This window comes from Mus pahari, chromosome 21, assembly GCF_900095145.1.
Source record: "Mus pahari chromosome 21, PAHARI_EIJ_v1.1, whole genome shotgun sequence".
Classification (NCBI taxonomy): domain Eukaryota; kingdom Metazoa; phylum Chordata; class Mammalia; order Rodentia; family Muridae; genus Mus; species Mus pahari.
The window spans coordinates 43,272,747-43,284,653 of record NC_034610.1 but is presented as its reverse complement, the minus strand read 5'-3'; the positions used below and the strand labels follow the sequence as shown (position 1 = coordinate 43,284,653).

General features: G+C 44.4%; 1 protein-coding gene across 1 annotated transcript in view; it reads right to left on the bottom strand.

The window, feature by feature from the left end:
* Il20ra (interleukin 20 receptor subunit alpha) overlaps window positions 1–11,312 on the bottom strand; it is a 40,270-nt gene extending 28,958 nt beyond the window's left edge. Inside the window, exon 1 of the mRNA XM_021221706.1 lies at window positions 11,160–11,312. Coding sequence (XP_021077365.1) covers window positions 11,160–11,265 — 106 coding nt within the window. The 5' untranslated portion in view covers window positions 11,266–11,312. The remainder of the gene's footprint in view (window positions 1–11,159) is intronic.
* Between the last annotated feature and the right edge of the window lie 595 nt (window positions 11,313–11,907).

Sequence of the window (11,907 nt, the reverse complement as noted above, 5' to 3'; positions counted from 1 at the left end):
CTCCTCCTCCTCCTCCTCCTCCTCCTCCTCCTCCTCCTCCTTCTTCTTTTTCAAGACAGGGTTTCTCTGTAAAGCCCTGGCTGTCCTGGAACTCACTCTGTAGACCAGGCTGGCCTCGCTGTCTCTGCTGGGATTAAAGGTGTGCGCCACCACGCCCGGCAAATGTTGTAGTTTTGATACTTGAGAATAAAAGGTGTTTTCATTTTGCTTTGCTTTAGATAGTACGAAGGTATAGATTCATGCCTGCTGAGCTCTCAAAAGATGCATTTCTCCAAGAGAAAGAACAAAGAGCCAGAGCGAGGAGATTCGGGGATTCCTCATAGTTTTCTCCTTTGAAGTTTCAACATCCTTACATTCATATTAAGGATAACATGATCAACAAGCAACAGGAAACAGACTGAGATAAGGAGGGGCCAAGTGCAGCCACTTCTGGGGACTATGTGAGACCAAGCTGCTTAAGCCCGTGACTACCTACAAAAATCTCAACCTTGAGGATATCCTGCCCAGACTTGCCCAGAGGAAAAAAATGTACTCAGATGCCCAAACCCATTCTGTTTCTCTAAGCTGGCACAATAAAGGATCACAGGGCTCTGAGTTATTTAACAGAGTGAGACAGCATGTCTTAACGTCTGACTAAGTACACCACATGACAAATGCATGCATTGTTGGGAGTCAAGCTATGCAGCGACCTGCCATGCTGACAGAATCATGGCATTGGTGCAGATCCCAGACTCACTTGAGCATCTCAATTGTGGTGAAACTGCTTGAGCCACCAAATCTTAGTAGTTCAATGTATAGCTTGAAATCACCTGGGTGTCCTTACGTGGCACACAGGAGCAGCGTGACCTGCAGATGCCTGGCAGCTCTTTGACTATTGTCATTTGAATGAAGGAAGAGCAGTCCATGATAAGTGGCTGGTACAGAGTGTAAACTCATTTCTCAATAGGGAAACACCTTAAGAGGCTTGTAAGGGAAAACACAACACAACGAGAAACAAAACTCTCAACCCCGAGTGAGTTGGCTATTTGTAGGAAACAAGGTTAAAAGCACTGAGTACAAAATGCACCAGAGGGTGATTAGCCCATTTCAGGAAGTAAAGAGACATAATAACTCCATCTTAATCTCCAAAGAACAAAACATCTGACTGCTTTCAAGTGAGTTATCTGAAACACTGGTGTGACTTCAGGGTGCTGGAAACCAAGGAGTTTTTCTGTTGCAAATTGTAAACCATTTACCATGAACTATATTAGCGGCTTTCTCTTCCTCTCCCAGCTAATTGCATACTAAGTATCCATGAAAAATCAGTCCTAATAGTATTTTATGACTCAGTACTTAACTGGGAAGAAATACACACATTACCTAACATTGGTGTTAACATCAGTTCCTTTGAACTTGGTTTTCTTCCAGCCACCCCTGCTGTTCTTTCTGAGTCCTCTCTGTTTTACTTGTGTGTGCCTCAGTTTCTCTGACTTGTCCATTGTATAAGGCACTGCCACTTACTCTATCCCATCGGCTGCTGATAATTGTTTTCACATGCACAGGTCAGAGATGTTCTAGATACGCACTGGAGCCTACGCCCGTTTTTACCACTCAGAAAGCACACTCTTAAGTTACTTAACTTTTTGTCTCAATTTCTCCACTTGCAACAATGTAACCATGAACCCGCCTCTTGGGCTTGTTTCTAATTAGACAATATTCTTGGCAGAGCATGGCGCCAAGAAAAAGCTGAATAAAATAATTGTTAGCTTGGCATTATCCTCCATAGTAACTATTCTCATTTTATAGCTGGCTGGATAGGAGCGTAGGGAGGCTGTATGACTAGCTCTGAGGAATTCAGTTATTTGGCAGATGCAGAAGCCCAAGTGTCCTTGGCTCTGTTTGCTAGCATACTCACCCACTGCCTTCAGGAATACTCCAAAGAACAGTGTTGTGGAATTAAAAATTACAGGATCATTCTATTTCGCATGTTAAAGAGGGTAGTTTCTAAGGGCAGAAGAAAGTCAACAGGGCAAACTACTTCGAAGTTTTTGTGGTAGAAATCCATAATCATAATTCATTTAGTGAGGCGGTAGTGGGGGGGGTTATGATGGACTAAAAATAAAAATTATGATAGGCACCAAGGTATACACATAAGGTTCCCTTCTCACAGAGCAGGGATTCTGAGTCTGGGACATTACCCATCACTATATACGACGGGGAGACCTGACCATTAGCTATCATTGGAACAGGATTGCTATGGTAACCTACAGAATACTTGAGCCCCAAATAATGACCAAAGAGACAGGGACGATGCAGTGACATCGATGTCTATGACAGTGATAATGATGCTGTAAGCATCCCTCAATAGGAAAGGGAGAGGAGGGTGACAGGATGTTCACCCAGAATTCCACCCACCTGCCTTCCTGCTTCACCTGGTCTTGGAGCTTTCAGAAAAGATGAGTAAGAGGTAGGCGGTGACCTGAAGTACCAGGGCTGCAGCTTCCTTCAGGTGGTCCCCTGAGCTGGGATGGGACTGTTTAGGGAAGCTTTTGGTTCCTAGTCACCTACTCTCTGGTAAGTAAACCCAAGACGCTCACTGGTTCATCAAGGTGGACAGTTTCTATAATGAGTCAGTGGTTCCAAATCTGGAATGACTGTTCATGTTTTGCCCACAAAACATAGCATGACACATCCTTCTCCTGTCCAGAATGTATACATGTACATGGGTGAATGGAGGGGAAGTCATGCAGGGAAACAAAAAAAAAAAAATCAAAAAAAAATCTTGGCGTTATTCTGTTTAGTCACACCTCAATATGCAAATCTATGTGCTTAAACATGTTTTTATGCATTTTGCTGTTCATACTTGAAGCAAGTAGAATTTCAAATAGAGACTTGTTCCCCCCACCCCCAATGAATATACTGAAATCTACCCATCAAAGACAGTATCTTCAAAACAGTTTAAAAGGCTTATGACTGTCCTGGTGGTACTGATTAGCTTGGGGCATCTGGGATATTGTTCCTATTAGTAACAGTGTTTTGATAAGTAAGCTGCTAAACCTGTAACAACAACAACAGCACTAACAACAAACCCAGTCTTTGGATTCAACCGTGCTTTGCTTTTGCACAATGTAGCATTTTGCAGCTGATTGTCCAAGGTTCTTAAAAGTGGTATGAATGCTTTGGAAAGTGCAGTTTGCTCCCCAAAGATTCAACTTAGTCACTAACTGAGATTCCTGGACTCACGGATGTTGTGCTCTACCTGCAACTCTGAAGAAAAGGAATTTAGGAAACTCCCCCCCTCCCCCCCCCCCGCCTTGAGAGGTTTGGTGCCCAACCTGCCCCTGGTGCCTCCTTGGTTAATCTGAATCCACCAACTCTGTTCTCTGTTACAGACCCTGGCCCTCTGTCACTGCATCTCCTGGATTATCTTCCCTTCCCTTCTTCTTTAGAAGAGGAGCTTTTTAAAGAACAAATGCCCAATTTTTCCACACTTTAGGATGTTAAAAAAAAATAATAATTCTTAAACGTAGGCTGGTGTCTCTAATCCTTGATTATATGCCTCTGAGAGAAAAATCTGCCAGAAAGAATGCAGTGAAGGCTGAAGCATCTGGGATCGATACAGTGTTGGAATGAACTGTGATCCGAAGCACCAAGTGCAATTAATAGACACCTTCTAATATCAGCCCACATCTTCAATTTTACTTGTAGCTCCCTTTGAAACTTGTCCCTTCTGTTCTCAGTCCTAGAGGCAGTACAATTCTTCACTGACATCACCATTGTTAAAGTCTTCAGAGAGCCAACAAGAGAAAAGTGTGAAAAAAAAATCAACAGAAAAATGTGAGGGAGCTTTAAAGTCATAATATATTGAGAGTTGGAAATAAAATATGAAGTGATTTAAAAATGGAAAAGATGGACAAAGGCCAGGAGAGGGAGAGAGGGAAGAACAAACTCCTTCTCACCCCCATGGGTATCAATGAATTGTACTAAAGAATTCCTGTCTGGATTCAACACACTCACACATGCCACACTCACACATATAGTGTGTACATGCACACACATACACACATGCATGCATGCGCACACACATAGACAGAAAGAAAGAAAGAAAGACACACACACACACACACACACACACACACACACACACATACTATCCTTAATTTGAAAAAAATCTGATGATTTAGGGATGGTTCAATATATACAAGGCATAAGTACCACAAGCCAAATAAATGGGCTGAAAGACAAATAAAATCACAGACTCATCTTAACAGATGCACACAAGACTTTAGACTGCTGAAATGAAACACGGTCCAAGCCATGTTCCATGTTGTTTTGAGTTTCAAGAAAGTCTCCAATAGAGTCTACCTCTGTTCACTCTTGGTTTAGATTTGGGGGAAATGAGGCTGACAGAATTCAGCCTGTCTAACTGAACACCGTGGAGATAGCGTATAACAGCCATTCCAAGCACTGTTAGACAGGACTTTTCTATAGACCAGTGGCTCTCAGCCTTCCTAACGCTGCGACCCTTTAATACAGTTCCTCATGCTGTGGTGACCAACCATGAAATTATTTTTGTTGCTACTTCCTAACTGTAATTCTTACTACGGTTATGAATTATAATGTAAATATCGGTGGTCTTAGGTGATCCCAAGGAGGTCAGGACCCACAAGGTGAGAGCCACTGCTATAGGGTGACTCCCCTTTGTAGTGGCAAGCTGGTGCCTCGTTGTTTCCGAGAGTGAGCAGGATGAAGGCAGACCTTCTTCAGAGTTGAATTATGCCTCGAGAAATCTGTAGAGTTAGGTACAATAAAATGAATGGGGCTCTACTTGCTGTGTGTCCCCCGGAAGAAGGCTGGCTTACTGAGGTGCTTATACTATTTTGCAATGTTCAAAAAAGAAAAAGTCAGTATAGAAGCAGGCAGCAAGATGATATTCCATGGAGAAGAATCTACAGTCAGTGGCAGTTCCCTAGAGTTGCCATGGTAATGTACCACAAAGGGGGTGGCTGTAAGATGTAGAGAGGCACTTTTGGAGGCTGGACATCTCAAATCAAGGTGTCCCCTGGCTATGATCTCCTTAAAGGTTCTTGGGAAGCCTGCTCTCTCATCCCTTCCAGTTTCTGGGGCTCATGGGGTTTCTGGGCTTGTGGTGGTTGTAACTTCAACCTTTGTACACCTCTGCTTCCACGGGACCTTTCAGAGTTCTCTTGTCTTCCTGTAAGTGCACCAGTCTGGCCTAAATACAGATGACTGGGTAATGAGGTCTGGGTAATGAGGTCTTTTAAGTTATACCCACAAAGACTCTGTTTCCAAATATTATATTCAGGGGCCGTGGATGGCCTGGGTTTTCGGAGACCTGAGCACCAACCAATCCACGGCTGTACTGACAGAGCTGGAACTTTTCCAGAAGTGGTGTATAAACTGGGCCAATGAGCCACCCACTGCACACTTATTCATTAACATTGGCAGGGCCTTTCAAGAACTCTGTTGACCCAGGAAGTGGGGGCATGGCATCTTTATTAGAAACCACAGCTTAGCACATGTGCCTTTCCCTGTTTGTGGTTGGATTCAGTGTATCGACGCTACAGAGAGCTGCAGACCACAGTGACATGTTCTGCCAATGTCCTGGAGGTGGGTCTGTACCCACAGAGCTCCTAACTCCTACCCACCGGGTAACCACCACTTTCAGAAAGAACGTCCTCTCTTCCATGTTGCCATTTTTTTTTTTTTTGGTTCAGATGTGTTTTGTAAGTAAGAAATGTATGTGAAAAAGAGCATTAATACCAGGTAATTTAGAGATAGGATTCGCTTAGTGTAAGGTTTGCTTTCCTTTTGGATTTATGCAAATATTTAAATTAAAAAGATTAGTGTATATTAAATTGTAAATATTTGGTGTAATATAAATAACATATTTGTATATTATTTTTAAATATTTAAGCTTATACATATGTATAAATCTATATTATGTAATATATTTATAATATATGAATATCTGAAGTAGTATATAAAGTTAAGACAGGAAACTTTTATTTGCTGAATTTATATGCATTTTTCTAAAAGCTCCTAATATTTCTTTTTCTATTAAGATGTGTTTATCTTCTGTTGCATCTTTCCTTCTGGTCTACGTAGGAAGAATGTGATTCAGTGCATTGTCCTAGTTACCTTTGTACCATGGTGACAGGGACACCTAGCAGAAGAATTTAGGAGAAGAAGGTATTATTTTGCATCAAGATATTTTGGAGGGGTTTCTGCTTATGGTAATGAGAGGGTGGAGGCGGAGCAGCTCTGCCTGAAGAGGCAGAAGCATAATGTAGCTGCTGTCCACCTGACACAGATCAGGAAGCAGAAGCAGTAGTCCAGAGCCAAGGACAGGAATCTGTCCCCAGTGATCGACTTCTGCTGGCCAAGCCCACTCCCTAAGCAGACAGCCTTTAGGACAAGCTTACAGACTGGGAAGGAGCATTCAAGACATGAGCCTGTGTGGGACATTTCAGACTCCAACTGCCACCAGCATACATTGTAGTAAGACCTTTCCTACAGGAGGCTCAGCCTTGGGCTCTGACTAGATCAGATGTCCTGTTCTATGTTTCTGTAGATCTTTCCCCTCAGTTCTGGCATTCGCACCCTAATATTTCTGTCTTTCTCCGAAGACTACATGAAGAAAGGATCTATTGCTTGTCAGCCAGGAGTATAGAACAGTTCCTATGTGTGTAAGTGAATGACGCTGACTGACTGAATGAATGAATGTATGAATGAAAAGCCACCAAAGAAAAATATTTTAAAAATCACACTGAGTGAGGATATACTTCAATTTTTTGAGAGCACAAAGTAGATGTGTAAAACACTAAGTCCATTTTGTGTAATCTGACCACCTCAAATTCTTTATTCCTCTGTACATGAAATTCTATTTTGCACTTAAAGTCTATGAACTATTAAGTGCAGAGACACAACAATATCTTTTCTTTGTGAATACACACACACACACACACACACACACACACACACATATATATATAGGTTATTTTACTTGTTTATATTTCAAATGTTGTCCCCTTTCCCAGTTTCCCTCTGTAAGCCCCTATCCTCTTCCTCCTCCTTGTCTCTATGAGGGTGCTCCCCCCACCCACCTACCCACATCCCTTTATGCTGGGGCAATGAGCCTCTACAGGACCAAGGGCCTCCCTTCCCATTGATGTCAGATAAGGCCATCCTCTGCTACATCTGAGGCTAGAGTCATGGGTCCCTCCATGTGTACTCTTTGGTTGGTGGTTTTGTCCCTGGGAGCTCTGGGGGATCCAGGTTAGTTGATATTATTGTTCTTCCTATGGGGTTTCCATCTCCTTCAGCTTCTTCAGTCCTTCCCCTAAATCCTCCCTTGGGGTCCCCGTGCTCAGTCGGATGGTTGGCTGTGAGCATGCGCATCTGCATTGGTCAGGCTCTGGCAGAGCCTCTTGGGCAACCGCTATACCAGGCTCCTGTGAGCAAGTGCAGCAATCTTAGGAGCTAGACAATGCAGATACAGAAAGGTGAAAGCCATCCTCTGTGCTCAGAGCACACTGTGGTGCTCCTGTGTGCTGATGCTGTGGAAACTAAAACAGAAGCCCTCATCGCTACTCTCAGCTTTCCAAGTGCCGCATGGTTCCCAGCCCGACACTTCTGGAAGACTTCCTCCTTTCACTAGTAGACACAGACCACTGAAGATATTAAAGTGGAGACGCTCCTGTGTACGCAGCTGAGAAGCAGCCTTAACAAGGCGGTGACTGGGGCATTATACTTAGGAACACTTGACATTGTCAGCAACTGAAAGCTGGAAGCTGACCTTGTAATAGAACCCCCCCACACACACACACACAGTACCTAGGAAGAGTGAGCCTGCCATGCCCGCGACTTCCAGTTTCCACAACCGTGAGCAATAAAGCTCTGTGTTTAAAGCCACACAGCTTGTCGTACTTTGTTATGACTGCTTTAAACCAATTAATGTGTGGTTATCTATTTTCCCTGAAAGAATACCTTGTTTATTTAAGAGAATTCTGTAAGAACTGCCAGGTTAATCGGAGGCAGGAAGGCGGAGGCGGATGTAGGGAGAACAGTTACAAAGTAGGGACGGGGAATTTAACTGGTGAAAACATGTAAACAACTGTGCCGAAAGTATCCATTGCCGACAAAACGCTTTTCGTTCTTTAATCGTATGGAAGGAGACTGACTCTCCATCTACAGAGGAAGCTGGAGGACATACCCATGAGGAAACGAAATGTGACTGGGGCCAGTCTGGGGAGCAGAGGGGATTTATTCCTATCCTCTGTACTCTACAGAATGGGCTACACAGCACAGGTAGTGGGGTAGAGTCGTGAAAGCCGCCGTCTTGGTGGCTCAAGAAGGGATGCATTAACTGCCCTCAAACAGCAGGAAGAACTCTGTACAGACAACGTTTAAAATCATTTAAAACGTTCCTTCCGGGAGAGCGCCTTGGTTGTCCTGACACCACGCCCTCACAGACATCAGGAATTCTACAGAGAGCGGCAAACCATACTTTCTTTCTCTGTAGCTCAAAGGGGCAGTCACCCCTGTTAGCCAGGCAAAAGTGTACGAGTGTGAAATTCTGAGTCTGGCCAGAGTTTGTCTCACAGAAGAGAAAATAGATGAGAAGAGGGCCCCTGCAGGTCGCAGAAATTACAGCTAAGGGAAGGACAGCCCGGCCAGGTTTCTCATTTAGTAAGGTAGCCATCCCATCAAACTCAGCAGGGAGTCAGCCCACGAAGTCATAGATGTATTGGGAGACACCATGAAAATAAGACAGCAAAAGGGGAGCGAGGCACACCCCCATGTAAGAGGCTGTGAACAGAGAGTGGAAAAGAGGCTGCAGCATGGTGTCTGCCTCCTGGATTGGAACACATGCTCCTTGATCTGTGGGACCTTTCAGCTCAGAAGAGACACAGAGAATGGATGAGCAAAACAAGGAGCACATGTTGTGCTGTTTACAGAAGGATTTTTTTAAGTGTGGCCAGGGCATCTTGCCTGTCTGGGTCGCGAGTTTCCTGTGAGACTTGCTCGGACAGGGGACAGGTAATGAATTACCCCCTGATGTTGCAGGGGTAATTGAAAGAAGCAGCAGTTGGGTAGGATGACCAGTTAAGACCTATGAAGTCTGGCTTTCCAGTTAGGGGATGAAGGGAAGACACCGTGAGGTGAAATGCTGACTCAGCAGGAGTTAGCCAGGGTAGATGAGGGAGGGCCATTCTATCAGAGGGAACAGCGAATATGGATCCTGGACATTTGGCTTGCTCTGGGAACTTGGAAAAGACAAGAAGGGGAGTAATTAAAGTAAGGAGAGAGAGAGAGAGAGAGAGTGGGGGGGCAGGTCACATAGAACACTGCAGGATTTAGAACATTACAAAAGCAATGGAAGTCTTGGTGGTGTTGAACAGGGGCAAGGGCTGAGGAATTCACCGCTCCCACTCCTATAGGCTTAAAACGTCTGTTTACATAATGGTGATCATGGATCCTCTTCCTTGGGGAGATACAGAAGTGATACACAGACAGGATGATTCAGGAATGATCTTTAAGATCGAGGTTAATAGCCCATAGGGATGAATCTGGTAAAACCTCTGCCCGGAGAGGCAGGGAGTCATTAAGAGTGTTACACTACCCTTAGGGAACAATGGGGACATTCAAAATTCCTGTAGTGGTTTACCTTAAATGAAACATCAATATGTGTGTGAAATGTTGATGCCACATGCAGTGTTATTTCTCTTTGGGTGTCCTGGGATAATTCAGCCTGATCCTATCAACACTCTCTTGTATAGCTCTGAATTTTGTGCAAAAACAGCCCCAAAGTTAAACTATTATCTGTTCATGAATGCCAGTGTCAGACAGTTCTTAAAAGTCTTATGTTCGCGCAGAAGTGAAGATTATCCATGGGTTCAGTGGTTAAGTGTAGGAATGGTATCCAAGGACCTAATGTACATTCTAACTGGTTGTCCTAGTGTTCATGAGAGTACCTGTGGAGGTCAGTCCCATGCTAAATGCTGGGTCTCATAGATCAAACAAAGCACTATGGTGTGTGTGTGTGTGTGTGTGTGTGTGTGTGTGTTTGCTTCAGATTTTGCTGTTAAGTTAGGAGTATTGCTGCCTTCTAATATCATTTTGCCCACTTAGTGAGCAAACTTTATTTCTCAGATTAAAACCAAGCAAGTTCAGTATGGTCTATTGCACACACTGTATGCGGAGGTCTTCCCTTAATCATTCATGTGTATGTATGTGTATGTATACATATGTATGTCTCTCACCCCCCTTGATGGCTATGCTTAAATCTCTCTCTAGACCTTTTATAATAAACTCCAACTGTGCTTTAAAAACAAAAACTAAATTCATATCAGGAATATTTGAATATGCCTTTTTACATTTGGTTTATCTTGGATTAGTAAAATATCATCATACATTTGCATACATTTAGAACTTGGAAAATGATCTTCTTGTGTAGACTGCACTGCTCAGAAACCGCTCCAAGGCCAGCGTGCATGCTTCTTGCCTCGGTAGTGAGCGTCATGTTTCCTCTGATTGCAGTCTCACAGCAACTTTCCTTCCCCACTCGCTGGTTTTTCCAGGCTGGGGCACAGGTGCCTGAATCAATTTTATAAAATTACAATCGATATTTTGGGAAGCCTTGTGGCTGTTGTCTTTAATTGAAACCGTGAGATACCTTGCTTCTTAAAGAGTATGCTTTTATATGGCAGAAAAACAGAAAGAAAGAAAAAAAGAAAGAAAGAAAAAGAAACTTTTAAAAAGTGAATCGGCTTGGCTTTCTGAATTCCAGCGGTTACGGTTTTAACTTTAGAACAACAGAGAAAATCCTTCTAGTGCTTTATGTCTTAGTGTTTTATGCTTTGTTATTTCTCAGAAGCACAATTGTGCACGTGTCAGGATTGCCAGGAGAACGGGATGTGGCTGATTTGGGGCTGATTTGGCTTTTCCAAATTCTGATACAAGCTCCCACAGGCTATGAGTCTTGGACCTGCCAAGGTTTTAGTGAGGGCCGCGAGGTACAAGCTTTGGGGCACTCAGGACGGTACTACCACCCCTGTACCCCCAGTCCCAGCTCGGATTCAGCAAGCTGGAGCCTGGCGTGGGCCCTTTCAAGCTCCTTCCAGGTAGCCCTTGCCTGAGAGGCGCGACTCTCCTACCTGTGTGTCCCGAAGCGGCCAGCAGCAGAAGCAGTGTGGCCAGCAGCAGCGGCGGCGGCAGCGGCAGGGCCCGGTGGCCGGGCGCCGGGGTCCCGGGAGTGTTCATGGGTTGTCAGCTCGGGTCACACCTCGGGAACGCAGCGTGGCCTCCCCAGGGCTCCTCTCCAACAGCGAGACCCGGGGCGATGCAGTCCAGAGTCCGCGGCGGCGCACAACCAGCTCCCCCTGCAGGGAGTCCGCGCGAGCGAGCGCGGCTTTCTGGATTTCAGTTCACAGGCTTCAAGGGGTGATGGAGGTCAGAGGTGGATAAGGGCTCACTCCAGCACAGCAGAGTCTTATCATTCACTTGAAATGTCAGGTTTCATCCCGGAAGAAGAAACTGGAAGTGTGAAATAGGTACATATTTCTCAATTTACTGTTAGGCATGGTGCTTACCTTGGTCGCGATTTCCTCCCCACAGCCCTGAAGTCAGGCATCTTTGCATTTTACAGAAGAGCAGGGGCAATCTCAAAACACAATACAAGTCTCGCAAGCCAGAGAGGGCCATCCTCCAGGAAAAGCTGGGGATCACTGGATAAAGATCTGCAAGCAGACCTCAGGACTAAACACAGTGCGAAAATAAACGAAATTAACCATGTGCTTCAGGCATACTCTCTCTTTCCTCCATAGACTCCTGTTGCAAAATGCACAAATAAAGAGAAATAGCCGTAAAATTGGATCAACAGACATTAAGAAGAAAAAGAGTCTC